At 61.2% G+C, this 27927-nt stretch overlaps 1 protein-coding gene across 3 annotated transcripts; it reads right to left on the minus strand.

Annotated features, from left to right (window-relative positions):
- Positions 1-20288: 20288 nt before the first annotated feature.
- Positions 20289-27575, minus strand: CCDC124 (coiled-coil domain containing 124). 3 transcript variants are annotated; one of them, XM_083880164.1, is made up of 4 exons: positions 26851-27575; positions 24274-24460; positions 23467-23581; positions 20289-21701 (listed from the first exon to the last, which is right to left on the minus strand). In XM_083880164.1, the coding sequence occupies exons 1-4, from the start codon at positions 27007-27009 to the stop codon at positions 21497-21499; spliced, it is 666 nt and encodes a 221-aa protein (XP_083736290.1). In that variant the 5' UTR covers positions 27010-27575; the 3' UTR covers positions 20289-21496. The 3 variants fall into 3 exon arrangements, with proteins under 3 accessions (XP_083736290.1, XP_083736289.1, XP_083736288.1); XM_083880163.1 differs by lacking the exon at positions 26851-27575 and adding an exon at positions 26159-26500; XM_083880162.1 differs by lacking the exon at positions 26851-27575 and adding an exon at positions 26159-26500 and having other exon boundaries at positions 23467-23584.
- Between the last annotated feature and the right edge of the window lie 352 nt (positions 27576-27927).

Genomic DNA, 27927 nt, shown 5'->3' on the forward strand with positions numbered 1-27927 from the left:
ACACATCCTGCCCATGGTGGGACACGTTGTGACCACCCTCCACGTGGGGACGTGTCCGGCCCGTGGGGGACACGCTGTGACCACAGTGACACGTCCTGCCCATGGGGGACATGTCCTGCTCATGGAGGGACACGTCCTGCCCCACAAGGAACATGTCCTGCCCATGGGGGGACACGGACTGACCACAGTGACACATCCTGCCCATGGTGGGACACGTCGTGACCACCCTCCACGTGGGGACGTGTCCGGGCGGTGGAGGGACACGCTGTGACCACAGGGACACGTCCTCCCCATGGGGGACATGTCCTGCCCGTGGCGGACACGTCCTGCCCCACAAGGGACATGTCCTGCCCACGGGGGGACACGTCGTGACCACAGGGGATGTGTCCTGTACGTGGGGACATGTCCTGCCCATGGGGGAACACATTGTCACCACAGGGACACGTCCTGCCCATGGAGGGGACACATCTTGCCCCACAAGGGATGTGTCCTGTCCGTGGGGGGACATGCTGTGACCATGGGGGATGTGTCCTGTCCGTGGGGGACACGCTGTGACCACAGGGACATGTCCTGCCCATGGGGGAATGTGTCCTCTGTGTGGGGACATGTCCTGCCCATGGTGGGACACACCGTGACCACAGGGACATGTCCTGCCCATGGGGGGCCACGCTGTGACCACAGGGGATGTGTCCTCCACATGGGGACAAGTCCTGCCCCACAAGGGACACATCCTGCCCATGGTGGGACACGTTGTGACCACCCTCCACGTGGGGACGTGTCCGGCCCGTGGGGGACACGCTGTGACCATGGGGGATGTGTCCTGTCTGTGGGGGACACGTCCTGCCCATAGTGGGACACGCTGTGACCACAGGGGATGTGTCCTCCACATGGGGACATGTTCTGTCCCACAAGGGATGTGTCCTGCCCATGGGGGGACACGCCGTGACCACAGTGACACGTCCTGCCCATAGCGGGGACACATCTTGCCCACGGGGGGACATGTCCTGCCCCACAAGGGATGTGTCCTGTCCGTGGGGGACACCTTGTCACCACAGGGACATGTCCTGCCCGTGGGGGGACACGTCGTGACCACAGGAGACGTGTCCTGCCCGTGGGGGACACGCTGTGACCACAGGGACATGTCCTGCCCATGGGGTAATGTGTCCTCTGTGTGGGGACATGTCCTGCCCATGGAAGGACACGCTGTGACCACAGGGGATGTGTCCTCCACATGGGGACAAGTCCTGTCCACAAGGGATGTGTCCTGCCCATGGGGGGACACGTCGTGACCACCCTCCACGTGGGGACGTGTCCGGCCCGTGGGGGGACACGCTGTGACCACAGGGACACGTCCTGCCCATGGGGGACAGGTTGTGACCACCCTCCACGTGGGGACGTGTCCGGCCCGTGGGGGGACATGCTGTGACCACAGGGACACGTCCCCCCCATGGGGGACATGTCCTGCCCACGGGGGGACACGTCGTGACCACAGGGGATGTGTCCTGTACGTGGGGACATGTCCTGCCCATGGGGGAACACATTGTCACCACAGGGACACGTCCTGCCCGTGGAGGGGACACATCTTGCCCCACAAGGGATGTGTCCTGTCCGTGGGGGGACACGCTGTGACCATGGGGGATGTGTCCTGTCTGTGGGGGACACGTCCTGCCCATAGTGGGACACGCTGTGACCACAGGGGATGTGTCCTCCACATGGGGACATGTCCTGTCCCACAAGGGATGTGTCCTGCCCATGGGGGGACACGCCGTGACCACAGTGACATGTCCTGCCCATGGGGGGGGACATATCTTGCCCACGGGGGGGACATGTCCTGCCCCACAAGGGATGTGTCCTGTCCGTGGGGGGACACGTTGTCACCACAGTGACACGTCCTGCCCACGGGGGGACACGTCCTGCCCCACAAGGGACATGTCCTGCCCATGGGGGGACACGTCGTGACCACAGGGGATGTGTCCTGTACGTGGGGACATGTCCTGCCCATGGAGGGGACACATCTTGCCCCACAAGGGACGTGTCCTGCCCATGGAGGGGACACATCTTGCCCCACAAGGGACGTGTCCTGTCCGTGGGGGGACACGTCGTGACCACAGGGACATGTCCTGCCTGTGTGGACACGTCCTGCCCATGGAGGATGTGTCCTGTGCGTGGGGACATGTCCTGCCCATGGGGGGACACGCTGTGACCACAGGGACATGTCCTGCCTGTGTGGACATGTCCTATCCGTGGGGACGTGTCCCGCCCGTGGGGGGACATGCTGTGACCATGGGGACATGTCCTGCCCATGGCGGGGGGGACACGGACACGTCCTGCCGTGGGGACACAGACACCTCCCGCCCGAGAGGTGACAGGGGCACGTCCTGCCCGCGGTGCCGTGCCCGTGCCCGTGTCCGTGCCCGTGTCCCCCCCCGCGCTGCGGACCCGCCAGGACACCGCCACCCCCCCCCCCCCCGCCGCTGTCCCTTGTCCCCTCCCCTGAACCGCGGGACATTCCGGTGCCCGAGCCGCAGCTGCGCGTCCCCGCTACCCCCGGGCTGCCCAACCGCCGTGCCCGGGCTGCCGGGGAAAGGGCTCCGCTGCGGTTACCCCGGCCCCGGTTATTCCCGGTACCGCCGGGTGTTCCGGTCCGGCTCCCCCCAGCCCCTGGTTGTTCCCGGTTATTCCCGGTACCGCCGGTGGTGGTTCCGGTCCGGCTCCCCCCAGCCCCCGGTTATTGCCGGTACCGCCGGGGGTGTTCCGGTCCGGCTCCCCCCAGCCCCCGGTTATTCCCGGTTATTCCCGGTCCCGCCGGGGGTGGTTCCCCCCAGCCCCGGGCCGCTCCCGGTACCTGCCGTGCCGGGGCCTGCGGGCCGGGCCGGTCCCGCCGCAGCCCGAGCCGGTCCCGGGGGCGGCGGCGGCACCGGAGCGCGGGGGAGGCGGGGCTGGGGGCGTGGCTTTGGCGCATCCGGCCATCTGATTGGTCAGCGCGGGCACCGCCCTCCCTGACGAGCGGCGCGCCACGCCTCTGGCCACGCCCCCTCCCTTTGGCCACGCCCCCTCCCGGTTGGACCCGCCCCCCCAAATTGGCCCCCTCCCCATGGCAGCCCCTGAGCGCCCCCCGGGACCCCCTCCCCACCCTCTGCATTCGCTGCGCCCCAAAATTCATCACCCCCCATGGCCCCCCGCTCCCCACAGTGCAGCCCCCCACTCACCGCCCCCAAAACACCCCAAAATACCCCCAAAACACCCCCAGTGCACCCCAAAACATACCCTAAACACCCAAAACACCCCCAGTGATTCCCAAACATCCCCAACACACCCCAATGCACCCCAGTGCACCCCCAAAACACCCCAAAAGACCCCCAGTGCACCCTAAACACCCCTAAAACATCCCAAAACACCCCAGTGCACCCCAAAACATCCCCAAATCCCCCCAACCCCTTGGTGTCCCCCCGTACCTGCTGGGGCTCCCCGGGGCCGGCCGGGGGGGTCCCGGGGCCGTCAGGGGCTGCGGGGCCGGGGGTGGGCACGGGGGCGGTCCGGGGGTCCGGGGGCCATGGGCTTCCCTCCACGCCTGCCCAGGGAGGGGACACGGGGGTCAGGGGGTCCCCAAAGCCCCCCGGGCAGGGCAGGGACCCCCAGAGCTCGGGAGGGTCCTGCCCTGGCAGTGCCACCCATGGGAGTCACTGTGTCCCCTGGAGCAGCAAGGGCCAGGAACGAGGGGCTGTGACACTGACGTCCCCATGGAACGAGGGGCTGTGACACCAATGTCACCTTGGCATGAGGAGCTGTGACACCAATGTCACCTTAAAACGAGGGGCTGTGACACCAATGTCACCTTGGCATGAGGAGCTGTGACACCAATGTCACCTTAAAACGAGGGGCTGTGACACACCAATGTTACCTTAGCAGGAGGGGCTGTGTCACACCAGTGTCCCCATTGGACATGGGTTCTGTGTCACACCAATGCCACCATTGAATGAAGGGTTGTCACACCAGTGTCCCCATGGCATGAGCGGCTGTGACAGCAATGTCCCCATGGCACGAGGGGCTGTGTCACACCAGTGTCCCTATTGCATGAGGGGCTGTGACATCAGTGTCACCACTGCACACAAGGGGCTGGGTCACAATGTCCCCATGGCACACAGCGCAGTGTCACACCAGTGTCCCCATTGCACACAGGGGCTGTGCCACACCAATGCCACCATGGTATGAGGGGCTCTGTCACACCAGTGTGCTCATTGTACATGGGCCTGTGTCACCCTTGTCCCCTGAAAACGAGGGGCTGTGACACCAATGTCTCCTTGGCATGAGAGGCTGTGACACCAATGTCACCACTGCACATGGGGCTGTGTCACAGCAGTGCCCTCATGGCATGAGGGGCTGTGACACCCATGTCCCCATGGAATGAGGGGCTGTGTCACACTAATATCCCCATGGCACAAGTGGCTGCATAAAACAAAAATCTCCATTCCACAAAAGGTTCTGTTGCACCAACGACCCCACTGCACAAGGGGCTGCACCACACAGAAACCCCATTGCACGGGGGGCCCTATTGTGCCAAGGACCCCCCCATTCCATGAGGGGCTGCATCATGTGAAAAGCCCCATAACACAAAGGGTTGCGTCACATAAAAACCCCATTGCATGAAGGGCTGCACCACATGAAAACCCCATTGCATGAGGGACTCTACTGCACCAACAACCCCACTGCACAAGGGGGCTGCACCACACTAAAATCCCATTGCACGAGGGGCCCTATTGCACCAACAACCCCCTTGACCGAGGGGCTGCACCACACAAAATTCGCTTTGCGCAAGGGGCTGCACCACATGAAAACCCCGTTGCATGTGGGACTCTGCTGCACCAACAACCCCATTGAATGCAGGGGCTGCAGCACAAAGATAGGGCTGCAGCACATGTAAAAACCCCATTGCACAGGGGGGTGCCCCATTGCACCAACAACCTTGTTGCACGAGGATCTGCACCACAAGAAAACCCCACTGGATGGGGAGCTGTGTCACAATAAAACCCCATTGCACGTGGGGCCCTATTGCACCAACAACCCCCATTGCACGAGGGGCTGCACCATACAAAAAACCCCATTGCGCGTGGGGTCCTATTGCACCAAGAGCCCCACTGCACGGGGGGTTTCATTACATGAAAACCCCACTGCACACAGGGCTGCATCACACTAAAACCCCACTGCACAAGGGGCCCTATTGCACCAACAACCCCATGGGACGAAGGGCTGCATCACACTAAAAACCCCATTGCATGAGGGGCTGTGTCACACCAAAACCCCATTGCATGAGAGGCCCTATTGCACCACGAACCCCGTTCCATGAGGGGCTGTGCCACACAAAAACCCCATTGCACGAGGGGTCCTATTGCATCAAGAACCTCACTGCATGGGGGAATGTGTCACACTAAAAACCCCATTGCATGTGGGGCCCTATTGCACCAACAAACCCGTTCCATGAGGGGCTGCACCATACAAGAACCCCATAGCACGAGGAGTCTTATTGCACCAACCCCATTGCACAAAGGGCTGCATCACACAAAAACCCCATTAAGTGAGGAACTGCACCCCATTGCAGGAGCGGCCCTATTGCACCAATAACCCAAACTCACAAGGATCTGCACTGTACAAAAAACCCCACAGCACGAGGGGTTATGTCACACAAAAGCCCCATTAGGGGAGGAGCTGCGCCGTACAAAAACCCCACTGCATGAGGGACTGCTCCAAAATTTTCTCCCAAAAATACCCCAAATTGTCCCCAAAACTGCCCCAAATTGTTCCCCAAAAGTGCCTTGAAATTCCTCCCCAAAGCCCCCAGATTTCTCCCAAAAATACCCCAAATTGTTCCCTAAAATTCCCCCAAAAAGACCCCAAAAAACCCCAAATTATCCCCGACCCAGCCCTGGCGCCAGTAGAGCACCTGGGGAGGGAGAGATGGGGTTAAAAATAACACAAAATAACCCAAAATAATCTAAATTATCCCCCAAAAAGTGTCTTGAAATTTCTGCCCAAAGCCCCAAAGCATTGTCCCAAAAAATATCCCAAATTCACCCCAAAATCCCCTTAAAATTCCCCCACCGGATTCCCAAATTTCCCTTGGGGCGGCTTCAGGACCCCCCTAAAAATAACCCAAAATCGACCCAAAAATAATCTAAATTATCCCCCGAAAGTCCCTTAAAGTTCCTCCCCAAAGTCCCCACAAATTTCTACTGGGGGAGGAGTTGGGGGTTAGGATCCCCCCAAAAATAACCCAAAATTGGCCCAAAAATACCCCAAATTTTTTTCTGCAGAAGTGCCTTGAAACATCCCATTCCACGAGCGGCCCTATTGCACCAAGAGCCCGATTGCATGAGAGGCTGCACCACACTAAAACCCCTTGGCACGAGGGGCTGTGTCACACTAAAACCCCGTTGGACGAGGAACTGCACCACATAAAAACCCCATTGCACGAGGGGCTGTGTCACACAAAACCTCCATAGCACGAGTGGTCCTATTACACCAAGAACCCCATTCCACGAGGGGCTGCACCATATAAAAACCCCATTCCACGAGGGGTCCTATTGCACCAAGAACCCCGTTCCACGGGAGGCTGCGTCACACTAAAACCCCTTTGCATGAGAGGCTGCACCATGCTAAAACCCCATTGCACGAGTGGCCGTATTGCACCAAGGACCCCATGGCATAGGCGGCTGTGTCACAGTAAATCCCCATAGCACGGGGGGCTGTGTCACACTAAAACCCCTTTGCATGAGGGGCTGCACCATATTAAAAACCCCACTGCATGGGCGGCCCTATTGCACCAAGAACCCCATAGCACAGGAGGCTGCACTACACAAAAGCCCCATCCCATGGGGGGCCCTACTGCACCAACAACCCCATTCCATGAAGGGCTGCACCACACTAAAACCCCACTGCACAGGGGGCTGTGTCACACTAAAACCCTTTTGCATGAGGGGCTGCATCACACTAAAAACCCCATTGGACGGGGGGCTGTGTCACACAAAAACCCCACTGTAGGAGAGGCTGCACCGTACAAAAACCCCACTGCACAAGGGGCCCTACTGCAACAACAACCCCATGGCACGAAGGGCTGCATCACACTAAAAACCCCATTGCATGGGGGGCTGTGTCATACTAAAACCCCACTGCACGAGGGGCCCTATTGCATCAAGAACCCCGTTCCACGGGAGGCTGCGTCACACTAAAACCCCTTTGCATGAGAGGCTGCACCATGCTAAAACCCCATTGCACGAGTGGCCGTATTGCACCAAGGACCCCATGGCATAGGGGACTGTGTCACACTAAAACCCCATTGCAGGAGGGGCTGCACCATACAAAACCCCCATAGCACGAGGGGTCTTATTGCACCAACCCCATTCCATGAGGGGCTGCACCTCATTGCAGGAGCGGCCCTATTGCACCAACAACCCAAACTCATGAGGATCTGCACCATACAAAAAGCCCCATTGCATGAGGGGTTATGTCAGATGAAAACCCCATTAGGAGAGGAGCTGCACTGTACAAAAACCCCACTGCATGAGGGACTGCACCATACAAACATCCCATTCCATGAGCGGCCCTATGAGGGGCTGCACCACACTAAAACTCCAGTGCACGGGGGGGCTGCACCATATAAAAACCCCATTGCACGAGGGGCTCTATTGCACCAAGAAAACCCCATAGCACAGGGGGCTGTGTCACACTAAAACCCCATTGCAGGAGGGGCTGCACCACACAAAAACTCCATTGCACGAGGGGCCCTATTACACCAAGAAAACCCCATAGCACGGGGGAATGTGTCACACTAAACCCCCACAGCACGAGTGGCCCTATTGCACCAAGGACCCCACTGAACAGCGGGGTGCACCATACAAAAACCCCACTGCACGAGGGGTTACATCACACGAAAACCCTGTTAGGTAAGGTGCTGCACCACACAAAAACCCCACTGCACCAAGGATCCCATAGCACAGGGGGCTATGTCACACTAAAACCCCATTAGGTGAGGGGCTGCACCACACAAAAACCCCATTGCACCAAGGATCCCATAGCACAAGGATCCCATAGCACAAGGATCCCATAGCACAGGGGGCTGTGTCACACTAAAACCCCATTCCTGAAGTGCTGCACCGTACAAAAACCCCATTGCACCAAGGATCCCATAGCACAGGGGGCTGTGTCACACTAAAACCCCATTAGGTGAGGGGCTGCACCACACAAAAACCCCATTGCACCAAGGATCCCATAGCACAGGGGGCTGTGTCACACTAAAACCCCATTACTGAAGTGCTGCACCACACTAAACCCCACTGCACCAGCAGCCCTGTTACACCAACCCCACTCCACAAAGCTCTGCCCCACACAAACCCCCCTTACACAACACCCCACAACAAACCCCCCAAACAACAAACCCCATCCCTTTAACCCTCTCCCCATCCCCTGCAGCACCTCCCGCGGTTTGGGGCCTCCAGCACAGCGGCACAGCGGTGCCACCAGCCCGGCGACAGCCCCCGGTGCCACCAGGGTCCCTCGGGGGGGCCGGGCCGCCCGGGGACCCCCCGTTCCCCCGTTCCCCGGTTCCCCCGGGGGCTGCGGAGCGTGGCCGGGCTCCAGCCCCAGCTGCTCCCGGTGCGCAGCCGGGCCCTGGCTCCCCTCCAGAGCCGGGATCGTTTTCTCTCCCTTCTGCCAAATTTATCGCAGGAAAATGGGCTCCGATTTCTTTTTAATATTCGGCGTCAGGGGGAGAGGGAAAAAAATAATAAAAAAAAAAGCCGCAGCGGGCAGGGATGGAGGGGAAATGTTGGTTTGGTTTTTTTTCCTTTTCTCCTGAGGCTGGGCCAGGCCCCGCAGAGAGGAAAAGTTTAATTTTTTTGTCGCCCGGGATGGGGGGTGGGTGAGGCCACCGCGGGTTGGGGACAGTGAATATTTCATGAGGCGCCGCTCCGGGGGGGTTTCAGCGCTCCGGGTGAGGAGGGCCCGGGGCGCCTCCCGCCCTGGGGGCACCCGCAGGGAATTCCCGCATGGCGGATGGCCTGATGTCCCTGTCCCTGTCTCTGTCCCTGTTCCCTGTCCTCTGGCCGAGCATCTGCAGGGAATCCCGGCATGGTGGATGGCCTGATGTCCTTGTCCCTGTCTCTGTCCCTTGTCACTGTCCCTGTCCCCTGTCACTGCACCTTGTCCCTGTCCCTGTCCCCTGTCACTGTCCTCTGGCCGAGCATCTGCAGGGAATTCCGGCATGGTGGATGGCCTGCTGTCCTTGTCCCTGTCCCTGTCCCCTACTCCCTGCCCAGGTCCCCTGTCTGGGTCCCCTGACTCCTGTCCCCCTGTCCCCTGTCCTTGTCCCTTATCCCCTGTCCCCTGTCCCTGTCCCCTGTCCCTGTCCCCTGTCCGGGTCCTCTGTCCCTATTCCCTGTCCCCTGTCCCTGTCTCCTCCCTGAGCATCCACAGGGACGGACCCAGTGGGAATCCCCAGATCCCGGGATGGCCTGCTGTCCTTGTCCCCTATCCCTGTCCCCTGTCCCCTATCCCTGTCCCCTGTCCCCTGTCTCCTATCCCCTGTCCCTGTCCCTTCCCCTGTCCCTGTCCCCAAGGGTGGTGGCTCCATCCCCTGCTCCATGCAGGGATGACCTGAGTGTCCCCATTGTCCCCACGGCAGGGATGGGGACACTGCACCCCGTTCACTGTCCCCCTGTGTCCTTGAGCCGAGGCCACCAAGGGGATGTGACACGGCAGCAGGACACCCTGGGGTGGCAGGGCATGTCCCCACATGGGGATAATGGATATGGCAGGGCTGGCGATGCCACCACCCTGGGGTGACAGCAAAGGTGACACTGAGAGTGACACCGGCCACGACAGCAAAGGTGACACTGACGGTGACACCAGTTATGACAGCACCTCCAGGAGGGGGGACACGGCCGGGGGGACCCCATGGATGACCCACAGCAGCCCCCAGCCCCTCGGCGGTGACACCGAGGTGACAGCGGGGTGACAGCGGGGTGACAAGGGGCCCCGGAGCGGCGGCGCTGCCCGGGAGCAACTGCAGAGGAGGGGAGGAGGCTAAAAATAGCGCGGCCCCAAAGGCTCCCCAAAGGCGGGTGATTTATTTATTCCCCGCCCGCTAATTCCGGCCCGGGCACCGCCGCGGGGTGGGGCAGGAATTTGGGGTGGGGGGGGCAGGCTGGGGACAGAGGGACAGCCCCATGGAGGGGTTGGGGACACTGAGGGTGGCTCGGGATGTGACCCGGGCCGGGGTCACCGGGGGCTCCCCGCGGTCCCCGGGGTTGGCCCGGGGGGCACCGAGTGCGTCAGAGCCGCCAAATCCGCGGCCAAACCCGCGCGGCTCCAGGGCCCGGCCATATGTCCCGGGCGGGGAGCAGCTGGCGGGGCCCGCAGGAGCCCCCGGCCCCCGCAGGAGCCCCCCGCCCCCGCAGGAGCCCCCCGCCCCCGCAGGAGCCCCCGGCCCCCGCAGGAGCCCCCCGCCCCCGCAACCCGCCCGGGGGAGGCGCCGCCGCTGTCACCGTGTCCCCAAGGGCAGGGCAGGGGGCTCGGTGGGATTTTTGGGGGGCACAGAGAGGCAGAGAGGGAAGAGGCCGCGCTGCTCCCCAAAAAGCTCAGGGGGGACACGCGGGGGTGACAATAGCGGTGACATCTGGAGCCCCCTCCGTGCCACCCTCCTCTGTGTCACCCCCCTCTGTGTCACCCCCCTCTGTGTCACCTCCCCCCGTGTCACCTCCCTCTGTGTCACCCCCCCCGGGCAGCGCATCTTTGGGGGGGATTGGGGGGGGGTCCCCAAATCAGGACGGGCCCCGGTGCCACCCCCGGGGTGTCCCCCAGAGCTCAGGGGGGGGTGGCACAGGAGGTGACAACGGGGACAAGCCGAAACTCCCCCGGCCCCGCCGCCGCGCCGGGGAATCCCCGAGAAAAGAGAAAACCCCTCCCCGGAGCCCCGCCGGGTGCGGGGACACCGAGACCAGCCCCTGTCCCCGAGCGGTGACAGCGACAGCGACAGCGCCATCCCCCTCCTTCCCAACCCGAACGGGGGATCCCCTGGCCCGGGGGAGCCTCTACCTGCTTTGGGCGGTGCCGGGGGCTCCCGGCGGCTGCGGAGGGGGGTCCCCACGCCCCCTCCCCTCGGCCGCCACCACCGCGCCGCCGTCCCCAGACAAAGGACCCGCCGCGCCGCCCCCTCCCCGCGCCGGGCCCGGCCCCGAGGACAAAAGCCGCTCCCGCCCCCGCCGGGACAGGGGACAGGGACAGCCCGGGGGGCGACACCGCCCCGGCCGCCACCCCCGGGATGGTCACAGAGCCCTCGGGCAGGGGGGTACCCCAAAAAATGGCACAGGACCCCCCAGGGCAGGGCGGGAGTTCCCACGGCTGGGGAGGGGTCCCCGAGGTCCCCAAGGTCCCCACCCAGTGTGGGAACCCCAGGGGTGGGACAAGGTCACCGGGAAGGTCGCGAGGGGCGGGAAGGCCCCGGTGTGTCCCCAAGGTCCCCGTCGAGGCCGCGAGGGCCCCGTGGTGCCACCCCGGGGGTGACAGCGGGGACAGCCGGACGTGTCACTGCGGTGTCACCGCCGTGTTTGTGGCACAGGGACCCCCTGGGTTTGGTGGGCGCTGAGCCGGGTGTCACCGGGCTGTGACATGGGTGTCACTGCCCTGTGCCACCTGTGCCACCCCCTGTGCCACCTGTGCCACCCCTCTGTGCCACCAGTGTCACCCCTCAGTGCCATGGGTGTCACCCCTCGTGTCACCAATGCCACCCCAGCAGCTGGTGGCCAAACCCGCAGTGCCACTCCGAGTGTCACCAAGGCCAAAACCGCGCCCACGCCTTTGGTGACAGCGGCCACGTTGTCCCCAAGGACGGGGGACCCCCAAATACCCTCAGTCCGTCAGCTGGGGGTGCCCCGAGCAGGGAGAGTGTCCCTGGTGTCCCCACACCACAGACACACCAGGGAGGGTGGCCCCAGTGTCACCACACCGCAGTGGTGTCCCCACACCACAAACACGCCAGGGAGGGTGGCCCCAGTGTCACCACACCACAATGGTGTCCCCACAGTAGAAATCCAACAGGGAGGGTGTCCCTGGTGTCACCACACCACAGTGGTGTCCCCACACCACAAACACACACCAGAAGAGTGTCCCTGGTGTCACCACACCACAACACCCCACAGACAGGACATCCCCATTGTCCCCATCTTTGTCACCCACAAACAGGACCCACACCCCACAAAGAGGGAGTCCCCATTGTCCCCATCCTTGTCACCCCCCAGACAGGACATCCCCGCCATCCCCACACCCATTTCCCCCCCGGAGGGAGGAAATCCCCATTGTCCCCACCCTCATCACCCACAAACAGGACCCACACCCCACAAAGAGGGAGTCCCCATTGTCCCCACCCTTGTCACCCCCCAGACAGGACATCCCCGCCATCCCCACACCCGCAGCGAGGGCGTCCCTGATGTCCCCCTCCCCGGAGAGAGGAAATCCCCATTGTCCCCACCCTCATCACCCACAAACAGGACCCACACCCCTCAAGGAGGGAGTCCCCATTGTCCCCATCCTTGTCACCCCACAAACAGGACCCACACCCCTCAAGGAGGGAGTCCCCATTGTCCCCATCTTTGTCACCCACAAACAGAACTCACACCCCTCAAGGAGGGAGTCCCCGCTGTCCCCACACCCACAGGCAGACATCCCCATTGTCCCCACCCACTCTGTCCCCACACCCCACACCGGGGAACGCCACCCCTGGGGTGTCCCCCTCACCCCTGCCACCCTGGGGTGTCCCTCCTCCGCCTTGGGGGTGTCCCCCCTACCACTGCCACCCTGGGGTGTCCCCCTCTATCACTGCCACCCCCAGGGTCTCCTCCTTGCCGCTGCCACCCCTTGGTGTCCTCCCTTCTGCCACCTCCGGAATGTCCCCCCTCCACTGCCACCCTGGGGTGTCCCCTCCTCGCCGGTGCCACCCCCAGGGTCTCCTTGCCGCTGCCACCCCTTGGTGTCCCCCCCCCCCCCCTCCTCTGCCACCCCCTCTCCCGCTCACTTGTCGCGGCCCCGCGTTCCGGGGGGTCCCGGGGGGTCTCCGGGGGTCTCCGGGGGTCCCGGGGGTCCCGGGGGGGCGGCGGGCGCTGCCGGCTCCGGGCTCGGCGGAGCGACACTGGCGACAAGGGCGGCGTGCGGGGACGGGGGAGGGAGGGAGGGGGAGGGAGAGGAGGGAGGGGGGTCCGGGGGGTCTTCCCCGCCCCCGTGTCCCCCCCCCCTCGGCAGGGCAGTGACCTTGAGGCGGCGATGCGGGCGGGGGGGGCGGCCCGGGGTATTTTTAGCCGCGCTCTGTCACTCCCGGCGCGTCCCCATTGTCACCGCCGGGGGCTCCTCCCGCCCCCCCCCCGCCATCCCTGGGCCCCCTCCCCTCCCGCCGCACCGGGGGGAGCCTGGACAGGCCCCGGACACGCCCAGAGCACCGGGGAACCCCCGGGGAACCCCCAAACCCCCCAACACCGAAAACCGGGTACCCCCTCCCCACGGTGAGACCCTCCCGAGCGGGGGATTCCCGGCAATTCGGGGATTCCCGCGGGGTTCCCCATCACCACCACCCCCCCTGGAGCTGAGGGGGGTCCCCACCCCTCCCTGACCCCCCAAAATCCCCCAAATCCACCCACCTGCCGCCAGCCCCCGGCCTGCGCTGCCCCGGGGCGCTGCCCATGGCCCGGCGGGCTCCCGGGGGGCTCCGGGGGCCGGGGGCGAGCCCGGAGAGCCCCTCCCGGCCGGGCCGTGCCTCGCTTTCCCCAGCGCGGGGGCGGCCCCGCGGGGGCTGCGGGAGGAGATGCGGCGCCGTCGCCGCGGAGCCGCTTCCACAGGCGCAGCCGCGAGCGCCCGCCCCGCCGCCTCTGCCGGTGATTCCCGGGGCTTTCCTGGGCTTCCCGGGGCCTCCCGGTGCTTCCCAAGGCTCCCCGGTGCTTCCCGGGGCTTCCAGGAGCCTCCCGGTGGTTCTCCGGAGCTTCCCGGGGCTTCCCAGGGGGCTCCCGATGCTTTCCGGGGCTCTCCCGGTGGTTCCCGGGGGCTCCCCGGAGCCTCCCGGTGTTTTCCGGGGGGTTCCCCGGGGCCTCCCGGTGGTTCCCGGGGCTTCCCAGGGGGCTCCCGGTGCTTCCCGGGGCTCTCCCGGTGGTTCCCGGGGCCTTCCGGTGTTTTCCGGGGGGTTCCCGGGGGCTCCCCGGAGCCTCCTGGTGCTTTCCGGAGCTTCCCGGGGGTTTTCCGGTGCTTTCCGGGGCTCTCCCGGTGCTTTCCGGAGCTTCCCGGTGGTTCCCGGGGGTTTTCCGGGGCTTCCCCGTGGCCGCTGCGGATAAATTCAGCCGCCCATCCCCGTGGGGACCCCCCCGCCCCGGGGACCCCCCGGTGACACCGGGACAGCCCCCCCAGGGTGGCCTTGCACACGCCCAACTTGTCGGTGTCACCCCCTCGGGGACCCCCCGGTGACACCGGGACAGTCAGTCCCCCCCGGGGTGGCCTTGCACACGCCCGTGTCCCCCTCAGAGCCCTCGGTGTCCCCGGGGGTGGTGGCGGTGGGGGGGAGGGGGTGGGGTGTCCCCCCCGTTCCTGCAGAGCCCCCCCCGGTGTTTGGGGGGTGTGCAAAGGGGGGGGGGGTGAGTGTGAGCACAGGGAGGGGTTTAGGGTGGGCAGGGGGTGAGGAACAAAGCGCGGGGGGGGCGAGGGGGGTGTGCAAGGGGGGTGTGCAGGGGTGGTCTGCATGGCGGGTGTGAACTAGGGGTGTGTGCAAGGGGGTGTGCAAGGGGGTGTGAATTGGGGTGTGTGAACAGGGGGTGTGAATTGGGGGTGTGCAAGGGGGTGTGAATTGGGGTGTGTGAACAGGGGGTGTGAATTGTGGACTGCACGGGGGGGTGAATTGGGGGTGTGCAAGGGATGGCGTGCAAGGGGGGTGTGAATTGGGGTGTGAACAGGGGAGGTGTGAAATTGGGGGTGTGCAAGGAGGGGTGAATTGGGGGTGTGCAAGGCGTGGTGTGCAAGGTGTGTGAACGGGGAGTGTGAACAGGGGGTGTGAATTAGGGTGTGAATTGTGGAGTGCACGGGGGGTGTGACTCGGGAGTGTACAAGGGGTGTGAACAGGGGAGGTGTGAAATTGGGGTGTGTGCAAGGGGTGGTGTGAATTGGGGGTGTGCAAGGCGTGGTGTGCACAGGGGTGTGAATTGGGGTGTGTGAACAGGGGGTGGGAATTGGGGTGTGCAAGGGCTGGTGTGCACAGGGTAGTGTGTACAGAGGGTGTGGGGGTGTGGTGTGCAAGGGGCGTGTGCAAAGCAGGGGGTGCACAGGGGGTTTTGCGAGGGGGGCGTGCAAGGGGGGTGAGAACAGGGTTGTGAAATGGAGGTGTGCAGGTGGGGTGTGCGAGGGGGGTGTGAATCGGAGTGTGCAAGGGGTGGTGTGCACGGGGGATGTGAATTGGGGGTGTGAATTGGGGGTGTGAATTGGGGTGTGCGAGGTTGGTTGTGCACGGTGGGGTGTGCAAAGCAGGGGGGGCACAAGGCGTCTTGCGCGGGGGTGCGTGCAAGGGGTGGGGTGAGAACAAGCAGGGCGTGCAAGGGAGGTGTGAATTGGGGCGTGCAAGGGGCGTTGTGTGGAGCGAGAAGCGCACGGGGGGGTGTGCGGGGCGGGTGTGCAAGGGAGGTGTGAGCAGCGCTGGGTGTGCCCAGAGAGTGCGTGTGGGGGGGTGTGACACGCGCGTGTCTGTTTGTCCCTGTTCTCTGTCCGTGTGTCCCTGTCTGTGTGCCCTTGTGCTGTCCCCTGTCTGTGTGTCCGTTGTCCCTGTCCGTGTGTCCGTGTGTCCGTCCCCGCTCCACCCCCGCAATCCCCGCCCGGTGCTGGGGTGGGGGCGGGGATGCTGCAGGGGCGGGGGCGGGGCGGGGGGAGATCCCCGGTGCGGGGGGAGGGGGATTCCCGGTGCTGGGGGGATCAACCAGTACGGGGGGATGGGAACCGGTGCAGGGGTGGGGGGATTCCCGGTACGGGGGGGGGGATACCGGGTTCGGGGACGGGGGGTACACAGTGCAGGGGTGGGGGGATTCCCGGTACGAGGGGAGGGGGATTCCCGTGCTGGGGGCGGTACCCGGTGAGCCGGGGGGCGGGGTCAGGATTCCCGGTGCAGGGGTGGGGGGATTCCCGGTACAGGGGGGTGGAAATCCATAGTGGGGGGGGGATACCCGGTATCCATAGCGGGGGGAGGCACCTGGTGCAGGGGGAAGGAGATTCCCGGTACAGGGGGGGATTCCCGGTGCTGGGAATGGTACCCGGTGAGGCGGGGGGGGGGGGGGTTTCCCGGTGCTGGGGGGTCCCCGGTGTGGGGTCAGGATTCCCGGGGCTGGGGGGGGTCAGGATTCCCAGGAGTGGGGGGGGGTCAGGATTCCCGGGGGTGGGGGGTCAGGATTCCCGGGGGTGGGGGGCGTCAGGATTCCCAGGGGTGGGGGAGGTCAGGATTCCCAGGGGTGGGGGGTCAGGATTCCCAGGGGTGGGGGGGGTCAGGATTCCCGGGGGTGGGGGGGGGTCAGGATTCCCGGGGTGGGGGGTCAGGATTCCCGGGGTGGGGGGGGTCAGGATTCCCGGGGTGGGGGGTCAGGATTCCCGGGGTGGGGGGGGTCAGGATTCCCGGGGTGGGGGGTCAGGATTCCCGGGGGTGGGGGGGGTCAGGATTCCCAGGGGTGGGGGGGGTCAGGATTCCCAGGAGTGGGGGGGGTCAGGATTCCCGGGGTGGGGGGGTCAGGATTCCCGGGGGTGGGGGGTCAGGATTCTCAGGGGTGGGGGGGGTCAGGATTCCCGGGGGTGGGGGGTCAGGATTCCCAGGGGTGGGGGGTCAGGATTCCCAGGGGTGGGGGGGTCAGGATTCCCAGGGGTGGGGGGGTCAGGATTCCCGGGGGTGGGGGGGTCAGGATTCCCGGGGGTGGGGGGTCAGGATTCCCGGGGCTGGGGGGGGTCAGGATTCCCGGGGTGGGGGTTGTACCCGGTGCAGGGTGGGGGGATTCCCGGTGGGGCGGGGGCGCGGGGGGGATGCTCGATCCGGTGGGAGGACGAGGGGAAGGGAAAACCCGGTGGGGCGGGGGGGATGCCCGGGGCGGGGGATTCCCGGTTTGGGGTTGCCCGGTGAGGGAGGAGATGCCCGGTGCGGAGGATGGGGGGGAAGGGGATGCCTGGTTTAGGGGTGGGGGGGACGCAAATTTTCGGGGGGAGGAGATGCCCGGTTTGGGGCGGATCCCCTTTGTGGTGGGAGATGCTCCTTTTTTGGGGGGGGAGGGATGCCCGGTTTTGGGGCGATGCCCGGTCTGGGGGCGAGGCCCGGTTTTGGGGAATGGGGGATGCCCGGGGCGGGAACGGGGAGGGGGATGCCCATTTTGGGGAGGGGGAACTCTAATTTTGGGGAGGGATGCCCGCTTTGGAGGGGGATGCTCATTTTGGGGTGAGGAGATGCCCATTTTGGGGAGCGGGATTCTCATTTTGGGGTGGGGGGATGCCCATTTTGGGGAGGGGGATGCCCGATTGGGGCCGTTTGGGGGGGATGCCCATTTTGGGGAGGGGGATGCCCATTTTGGGGAGCGGGATTCTCATTTTGGGGTGGGGGGATGCCCATTTTGGGGAGGGGGATGCCCGATTGGGGCCGTTTGGGGGGGATGCCCATTTTGGGGAGAGGGATTCTCATTTTGGGGCGGGGGGATGCCCATTTTGGGGAGGGGGATGCTCTCTTTGGGGGGGATGCCCATTTTGGGGAGGGGGATGCTCTCTTTGGGGGGGATGCCCATTTTGGGGTGGGGGATGCCCGACTGGGGCCGTTTGGGATTTTTGGGGGGGGGTTTCCGGTGCCGGCCCCTCGCGGCTGCGCGCGGCCGATCCGGGTGATTCCCCTCCCCCTCCTCCCCTGCCCCTCTTGTTGCCATGGCAACGTCCCCTCCCCCCCCCCATGATGGAAAAAGGGGGGAGGGGAATCCCTGAGGGGGGAGGGGCGGGGAATCCCCCCCTTTCTCTGCCTCTCCCCCCTCGGGAGCCGCTTTGCGGAGGGGGGAGGGGACAGCGGGACCCCCCCCCGCCCTACAATGGGGGGGTTCCCCCAAATCCCACCGGAAAAGGGGGATCCCGCCCCCTCCCCCTGCTGGGGGATCCCCCTTTAACGGAGGGGTTCCCCCAAATCCCCTAAAGCCGGGGGGGGACCCCGGGAATGTTTTAGGGTCCCCTCGACCCCCCCAATCCCATGAGGATGAGCTGGGGGGGGGGTGGGCAGCAACACTGGTGAGGGGGGACTGGGAATGGGATTGGGAATTGGGAATGGGGATGGGAATGGGGATGGGAGGGAATGGGAACAGGAATGGGATTGGGGAATGGGGAATGGGAACGGAGAATGGGAATGGGGACAGGAATGGGAATGAGGAATGGGAATGGAATTGAGAATGGGAATGGGGTGGGAATGGGATTGGGGATGGGAAGGGAACGGGAATGGGGATGGGAAAGGGAACTGGGAAATGGAAGGGAATGGAAATAGGAATGGGAATAGGAAATGGAATGGGAATAGAATTGGGGAGGGGAATGCAAAAGGGAACAGGGATGGGAAATGAGAATGGGGAATGGGCATGGGAAGAGAACTGGGGAGGGGATTGGGAACAGGGATGGAGAATGGAGATGGGAATGGGAAGGGAATTGGGGAGGAGAATGGGAACAGGAACAGAGATGGGGAATTAGGAAAGGGAGGGGCCTGGGGGGCTGTGCCCCACAAAGGGCCCTGGGGGTGAGGGGACAGCGAGGGGACACCCCAGGAATTGGGGAAGGGGAATTCCCGGGGTGGGGATGGGGGGACACTCCCGTGGGTTCCTCATTCCAGGAGCAGCGGGAATGGGGGATTCCCCCCTCAGGAACAACCCGGGGGGTCCCAGAGAGAGGGAACTCCCCCTCCCAATCCAAACATGAATTCCCACCCAATTCCAGCGGGATCTTCCACATTTTCAGGGATAAAACTGAACGAGGCAGGAAAAAAAAAATCCCCCCAAGCCCTTCCCAAATTATTCCTTCCCCGATTTAATCAGATGTTGGTTGTGTTTTGTTTTTTCTTTTTATTTTCAATTGGATTCAAACACACCAAACTCACAGAAAGGGGTCGGGGGTGGGTCGTTCCTCCCTGGCTGGATTTGGGAATTCTGGGATGAGGGAACAGGGCCCAGCCCAGGGAAGGGCAGCCCCAAATAAAAGAGGGAAAAGGCTGAGCCTGGATGAATCCCGTGGGATTTTGGGAAACCCCTGGTGGCACCTCCGGGCCGATTGCTGGGAAGGAATTTCATTCCCAAAGGATGGGGAAAAGAGCGGGGAGGGAAAACCCAGGATTGGAATTCCTGAGGATTCCTGGAATTCCCGAGGATTCCCAAGGATTCCCGGAATTCCCGAGGATTCCCAAGGATTCCAGCTTTCCCAAACAGGGATTGTCACCTCCCCTTCCCAAGGCTCCTGAGCCCGGGATCAGGAAAAGGGGGAAAAGGGATGGGAAAAGCAGGAATTTCCCCTCTCAGGGCGGATTTGGGGCTCCAGCATTCCAGGGGAGGACGGGAATGCCGCCTGGAGCCGCCTCCCCCTCGGGAAAAGCGGGAATCAGGCTGGGGGTGGCTTCTCCCATTCCCTCCTGAGGGGTTTTCCCCTCTTCCCAACCCTCCTGCTCCCAAAATCCGGAGGCTGGAATCTTCGGGGACGCTCTGGGAGTGTTTTCCATGTGGTGGCTCCAGAATTCCAAGGAGGGAATGACAGGGACAGCCTGGGAGTGGCTTTTTCCAGGGAATGTCACCCTGGAGCTGCCTGGCACCGCTGTCCCCCCTCAGGAAAGACTTTTCCTCTCTTCTCCCTGAGGGATTTTCCCTCTTCCCAACGCTTCTTCTCCAATCCCAAAGGAAATGGGAGCAGGGATAACTCAATTCCAAAGGGAATGGCCCCAATCCCAAAGGCAACGGGACCAGGGATAGCCCTGATCCCAAAGGAAATGGCCCCAATCCTAAAGGGAATTAGAGCAAGGAAATCCCAATCCCAAAGGAAACAGGACCAGGGATTTCAGGGATATCCCGATCCCAAAGGGAATGGGACCAGGGACACACCCAATCCAAAAGGAAATGGGAGCAGGGAAATCCCAATCCCAAAGGAAATAGGACCAGGGATAACTCAGTCCCAAAGGAAATGGCCCCAATCCCAAAGGGAATTAGAGCAGGGATATCCCAATCCCAAAGGAAATGGCCCTAATCCCAAAGGGAATGGCCCCAGGGAAATCCCAAAGGGAATGGCATCTGGGGATTTCAGGGATATCCCAATCCCAAAGGAAATGGCCCTAATCTCAAAGGGAATGGGACCAGGGAAATCCCAATCCCAAAGGAAACAGGAGCAGGGATATCCCAATCCCAAAGGAAACGGAAGCAGGGATTTCAGGGATATCTCAATCCCAAAGGAAATGGCCCTAATCCCAAAGGGAATGGCCCCAGGGAAATCCCAATCCCAAAGGAAATGGCACTGAGGATTTCAAGGATATCCCAATCCCAAAAGGAGTGGGACCAGGGATTTCAGGGACAGCCCAATCCCAAAGGAAATGGCACCCAAGGGACATCCAGGGTCCGGAACCTCTCCGGGTCACACCCAGGAGCCTTTCCCAGGTGGCAGCTCCAGGATCCCAGGGAGGGAAGGCCAAGGGCAGCCCGGGGGCTGCCGGGAGCTGCTTTTCCCAGGGGATTTTGGGATTTTGGGAAGGAGAAGGTGCCATCAGTCCGACCTTGAGCTTGCCCCAAATCCATGGAGACAGAGAGGGAGAAAAAAATGCACAAAACCCGCCTGGGAAGGATTTTTGCCAGGAGAACCCAAATCTGGGAGAAGAATCCCAAATCCAGAGGGATGCCAGAATGGGAGAATCCCAGTCCGGGAAAATCCCAAATCTGGGAGGATCCCAATCTAGGAGGATCCCAGTCTGGGAGAATCCAAATCCAGGAGCATCCCAGTCTGGGGGGATCTCAAATCTGGGAGAACTCAAATCTGGGAGAATCCCAATCCAGGAGGATCCCAGTCTGGGGGGATCCCAAATCCAGGAGAATCCCAATCTGGGAGCATCCCAAATCCAGGAAAATCCCAGTCTGGGGGGATCCCAAATCCAGGAGAACCCAAATCTGGGAGAATCCCAATCCAGGAAAATCCCAGTCCGGGAGAATCCAAATCCAGGAGAATCTCAGTCCAGGAGATACCAAATCTGGGAGGATCCCAAATCCGGGAGGATCCCAGTCCAGGAGAAGAATCCCAATCCAGGAGAATTTGAATCCAGGCGAATCGTAATCCCAGTCCAGGAGGATCCCAAATCTGGGAGGATCCCAATCCAGGAGAAGAATCCAAATCCAGGAGAAGAATTTGAATCCAGGAGAATCTTAACCCAGTCCAGGAAGATCCCAAATCCGGGAGATCCCAATCCAGGGGGCTGCCAGTCCTATTTGTGGCTGTTGTAGGCCTTGTGCCGCTGGTTCATGGGGTTCTCGGGGGATTTCATCCACTCCTTCTTGAGCAGCTGGCGCAGCTGGCTCAGCCGCATGTTGGGATTGTCCCGCTTGAGCCGCGGCAGCTGCAGCTCCTCGAAGGCGGCAAAGGCGGCGCGGAGACGGCGCTCGGGGTGGCGCTCCAGGGGCTGGGACACGCTGGGGACGGGACAGGGATAGTGTGGGCATGGGGATAGGGATAGTGTGGGCATCGGGACAGGGCATGGGGACAGGGACAGTGTGGGCATGGGGACAGGACAGGGACAGGGACAGCGTGGGCATGGGGACGGGGACAGCGTGGGCATGGGGACAGGACAGGGACAGGGACAGGGACAGCATGGGCATGGGGACAGGGACAGTGTGGGCATGGGGACAGGACAGGGACAGGGACAGTGTGGGCATGGGGACAGGGACAGGGTGGGCATGGGGACAGGGCAGGGACAGGGACAGGGACAGCATGGGCATGGGGACAGGGACAGGGTGGGCATGGGGACAGGACAGGGACAGGGACAGCGTGGGCATGGGGACAGGACAGGGACAGGGACAGGGACAGCATGGGCATGGGGACAGGGACAGGGTGGGCATGGGGACAGGACAGGGTGGGTATGGGGACAGGGACAGCGTGGGCACGGGGACAGGGACGGGACAGCATGGGCATGGGGACAGGGTGGGCATGGGGACAGGGATGGAGACAGGGACGGGGACAAGATAGGGACAGTGTGGGCATGGGGATAGGGACAGGGTAGGCATGGGAACAGGGGATGGGGATAGGGACAGGGACAGCGTGGGCATAGGGATAGGGATGGGACAGGGACAGAACAGGGACAGGGCAGGGACAGGGAAGGCATGGGGACAGGGTGGGCATGGGGACAGGGCATAGGGACGGGACAGGGCACAGGGACAGGGTGGGCATGGGGACAGGGCACAGGGACGGGACAGGGCACAGGGACAGGGTGGGTATGGGGACAGGACAGGGACAGGGTGGGCATGGGGACAGGGACAGGACAGGATAGCATGGGCATGGGGACGGGGATAGGGTAGGCACGTGGATAGGACAGGGACAGCGTGGGCATGAGGACAGGGACAGGGGTGGGCACAGGGCCAAGGGTGTGGGGACAGTCCCCAGGGCGTGGGGACAGGGATGACACGGTGTTGAGGGCACAGAGACAGGGATGGAGGGATGGGGACAGGGACGGCCCAATCCCAAAGGAAATGGCACCAGGGATAGCAGGGATACCCCAATCCCAAAGGAATCCCTCCCACGGATTTCAGAGACACCCCAACCTCACAGGACTCCATGGCCACCCCAACCCCACAGCAATCCCCCATCCCAATCCTACAGGACTCCATGGACACCCCAACCCCACAGCAATCCCCCATCCCAACCCCACAGGATTTCATGGATACCCCAATCCCAAAGGAAATGGCACTAGGGACACCCCAACCCCACAGGATTCCATGGATACCCCAATATCAAAGAATTCTATGGACACCTCAACCCCACAAGATTCCATGACCACTCCACCCCATGGGATTCCATGGATATTCCAATCCCCTCCCTCCCCAAACCCCAGGGATTTTCCAGTGAGATGCCAGCCCCCCCAGGAGGTTTTTGGGATCATCCCTGGGGAATCCTGGTGGGAAGGGGAAGGGGAAGGGGAAGGGGAAGGGGAAGGGGAAGGGGAAGGGGAAGGGGAAGGGGAAGGGAAGGGAAGGGAAGGGAAGGGAAGGGAAGGGAAGGGAAGGGAAGGGAAGGGAAGGGAAGGGAAGGGAAGGGAAGGGGAAGGGAAGGGAAGGGGGAAGGGGAAGGGAAGGGGGAAGGGGAAGGGAAGGGAAGGGGAAGGGAAGGGAAGGGGAAGGGAAGGGAAGGGGGAAGGGGAAGGGAAGGGGGAAGGGGAAGGGAGGGGAAGGGACAGTGACACACCTGAGGGCGGCGATGGCGTCCTCGATGTTCCGCGCCTCCACCGCGCCCTCCTCGGCCACGCGCCGGTTCAGGTTCTCCTCCAGGGGCACCTCCAGGTGGGATTTCTCCTTCTCCGCTGCTGGGAGAAGTGGGAACGCTGTCAGAGCATTTTCCTTTGGGAAATGCTTTTATCCCTTAAAAAACCCCGAGTTTCCCCTCTGGAAAAGTCAATTTTCCCTCTAAAACCTAATTTTTTTCCCTAAAAACCTCAATTTTTTCCTCTAAAAAAACTTCTGCTTTTCCTCTGGAACTTTCCACCCTGAAAACTCAATTTTTTCCTCAAAAAAACCCGCCTTTCCCTCTGGAAAAAAAAAAGAAGTTTTTCCTCTAAAAATCTCGGGTTTTCCCTCTGGAAAATTCCATTTTTTTCCATTGGAAAAATAAAAAACTCCGTTTTTTCCTCTGGAATTTTCCCCTCTGGAAAACTCTGCTTTTCCTCTAAAAAACCTCCAATTTCCCTCTGGAAAAACTCAATTTGTCCTTAAAAAAAAAAAATAATCACTTTTCCTCTGGAAAAGGAAATGTGGGATTGGGAAAGACATGGATATGAAAAACAAAGAAGCAGGAAAATACAAATCATGGAATTCTCTGGAATTCCACTGTTGGAAAAGAGCTTTGGGATCAAATCCCCATCCCCAAAGTGCCACATCCAGAGGTTGTTTTTTTTTTGGGGGGGGAGAGAATTCCAGGGATTTTTTTTGGGAATTCCAAGCCACCCTCATCCATTCCCAAGGTTTCCCAGAATTCCCAAAGAGGGAATTCCCAAACCTGCATCCGTGTTCTCCTTCTGCTGCTGCTCCTTGCGGACGTTCTCCTCGATCTGGGCCCGGGTGATTTTCCCGGGATTTCCCTGTTTGGGGCTTTTCCCTTTGAGCTTGGAATCCTCCTCCTCCAGCAGCCGCTGCAGCTCCTTCCGGCGCTCCAGCTGCTCCAGGCGCCGCTTCTCCCGCTCCTCCTGGGAATGGGACACGGATTGTGTTGATTCCCAAAATTCCAGAGGGGTCAAATTCCCTGGAATTCCCCTCTGGAAGTTTTCCCAGTTTAACAGGAATAAGGGGAGAGCCATCATTCCCAAAGGGTTGGGATTCGTTGATGGATCCATGGATGGACTCATGGATGGATCCATGGATTCATGGATAGATGGAGGGATTAATGGAGGGATGGATTCATGGATGGATTAATGGATGGATGGATCCATGGATGGATGGATTCATGGATTCATGAATGGATCCATGGATGGAGCAGCTCCAGCTGCTCCAGGCGCCGCTTCTCCCGCTCCTCCTGGGAATGGGACACAGATCATGTTGATTCTCCAAATTCCAGAGGGGTCAAACCAGCCCCAGGACCTGGAGAACTCCCTGGAATGTCACCCCCTGGAGTGCCAGGACAATCCCAAATTCTATGGATGGATCCATGGATGGATGGATGGATGGACTGATGGATTCATGGATTCATGGATGGAGCAGCTCCTGCTCCTCCTGGGAATGGCACATGGATTCCATGGATTCCCAAAATTCCAGAGAGGTAAAATTCCCTAGAATTCCCCTTTCATTCTCAGTTTAATGGGAATAAGTAGTGGGAGGTCCCTTCCAAAGGGTTAATCCCAACCCAAGGGTTGGGATTCAGGGATGGATCCATCGATGGACTCATGGATTAATGGATGGATTCATGAATGGATGGATCCATAGATTCATGGATGGATTCAGGGATGGATCCATGGATGGAGAAGCACCAGCTGCTCCAGGCGCCGCTTCTCCCGCTCCTCCTGGGAATGGCACATGGATTACATGGATTCCCCGAAATTCCAGAGGGGTCAAACACAACCCTGGAGTGCCAGGACAATCCCAAATTCCATGGATGGATCCATGGATGGATGGATGGATTCATGGATGGATTAAAGGACTCATTGATGGAGGGATGGACCCATAGACTCATGGTTGGATCCATGGATTCATGGATTGATGGATTCATGGATGGATCCATGGATGGATGGAGGGATTCATGGATGGATGGAGGGATTCATGGATGGATCCACGGATAGATTCATGGATGGATTAAAGGATTCATTGATTGAGAGATGGATCCATGGATTCATGGATGGATTACTGGATGGATGGATCCACGGATGGAGAAGCTCCAGCTGCTCCAGGCACCGCTTCTCCGCTCCTCCTGGGAATGGGACATGGATCTCTTCAATTCCCAAAATTCCAGAGGGGTCAATTTGAGAATTCCCTGGAATGTCACCCCCAGGAGTGCCAGGAAGATCTCAGGAAGTTTTCCCCAGCAGGGAAAAAATTCCACTTAATGGGAATAAGTGGGAGGTTGGGAGGTGAGATCTGTCACTCCCAAAGGGTTGGGATTCATGGACAGATCCATGGATGGATGGATGGATAGATCCATGGAGGGATGGATGGATAGATCCATGGAGGGATGGATGTTCCTCCTCTCATTCCCCAGCTTTCTCCTCCTCTCCCTCATTCCCAGAGTTTTTTCTCTTCTCCTCCATCTCCCAGAGTTTTTCCCTCTTCTCATCAACAGAGTTCTCCCTCCTCTCCCTCATTGCCAACCTTGCTCCTCCTCCCCTTTCCAAACCTTTTCCTCCTCATCCCCAGAGTTTCTCCTCCTCATTCCCGGGATTTTGGGGCACTCCCACCTTCCTCTGCTCCTTCCTCAGGACGTGTTTGTCCTCGTCCTTCCAGAGCTCATCCTCCAGCTCCTGCTGCTGCCGGCCTCTGCCATCCCCAGAGTTTTCCCTCCTCTCCCTCACTCCCAGGGTTCTTTGTCCTCTCATTCCCAGAGCTTTTTCTCCTCTCATTCCCAGAGCTTTTCCTCCTCTCATTCCCAGAGCTTTTCCCTCCTCTCCCTCATTCCCAGGGTTTTTCTTTCTCTCATTCTCAGAGTTTGCCCTTGTCTTGCTCATTCCCTGGGGCAATTCCCTGGGTTCTTCCTCCTCCCAGTCCCAGGGGTTTCTCCTCCTCTCCTCTCACCCCCAGAGTTTTTCCTCCTCTCATTCCCAGGGTTGTTCCTCCTCTCCTCCATCTCCCAGAGTTTTCCCTCCTCTCCCCTATCCCCAGGGTTTTTTCTCCTCTCATCCCCAGAGTTTTCCCTCCTCTCCCCTATCCCCAGGGTTTTTTCTCCTCTCATCCCCAGAGTTTTCCCTTCTCTCCCTCATTCCCAGGGTTTTTGTTTCTCTCATTCCCAGAGCTTTTCCTCCCCTCATCCCCAGGTTTTTCCCTCTCTCACACCCAGCGTCTTCCTCTCTCTCATCACCAGATTTTTCCCTCCTCTCCCCCATCCCCAGGGTTCTTTCTCCTCCTCATTCCCAGGATTTTGGGGCGTTCCCACCTTCCTCTGCTCCTTCCTCAGGACGTGTTTGTCCTCGTCCTTCCAGAGCTCATCCTCCAGCTCCTGCTGCCGTCGCGCCTCAGCCGCCGCCTTGGCCTCGGCCCTGCGGGCGCGCGCCGCCGCCGACTTGCTGTTCTCCCCCTGGAATTTCTTGGGCATCCCTCACACCCTCTGCAAAACAAGGAAAACTCGGCTCAGGTGAGGGGTTTTTACAGAGCTGGAGAGGGTTTGGGGGTTTTTGGGGGTTTTTTTTGAAAATGGGATCGGTTGGGAATGGGGTTTGAGGGCAGAGATTGGAGGTTGTGGGTTTGGGAGTGGACAGGGATGGAGATTACAAAGTTTTTCAAGGTTTCCTTTCCTGGCTCCTTCAGGAATCCTCCAGCCCTTTCCCAGGAATTCTCCAGCCTCTCCCCAAAAATTCTACAGCCCCTTCCCAAAAATTCCCCAGCCCCTTCTCCCAGAGTTTGGAGTTTGCATTCTCAGAAATCAACTGGGATTCCAAAGTTTTTCAAGGTTTCCTTTCCTGGCTCCTTCAGGAATTCTCCAGCCCCCTCCCAGGAATCCTCCAGCCCCTTCTCAGATCCCTCAAGAATTCTCCAGCCCTTTCCCAGGAATTCTCCAGCCCTTTCTCCCAGAGTTTGGAGTTTGCAGCTTTGGGAATGGACAGGGATGGGGATCTCAAACTTTTCCAAGGTTTCATTTCCCAGCTCCCTCAGGAATTCTCCAGCCCCTCCCCAAAAATTCTCCAGCCTCTTCTCAGATCCCTTTGGAATTCTCCATCCTTTTCTCAGGTTCCCTCAGGAATTCTCCAGCCCCTTCCCCCAGACTTTGGAGTTTTGCATCCTTGGAAAGCCCCAGGGATGAGGATTCCAAACTTCCCTGGGAATTCCAAGGCCTGGCCACCTTTTCCATGAGGAAATTCCTGCCGTTCCCTCCTCTCAGGGAATTCTGGAGGTTGGGAATGTCCCCCCTGATCCCTGGAAAAGCTGGAGCCCCTTCCCAGCTCCCTCAGGAATTCGCCAGCCCCTTTCCCAGATTTTGGGGATTTGGGAGGGGAAAAGTCCCCAAAACTGAGCA

The sequence above is a fragment of the Zosterops lateralis genome (genome assembly GCF_965231275.1).
Source record: "Zosterops lateralis genome assembly, chromosome: 29".
Classification (NCBI taxonomy): domain Eukaryota; kingdom Metazoa; phylum Chordata; class Aves; order Passeriformes; family Zosteropidae; genus Zosterops; species Zosterops lateralis.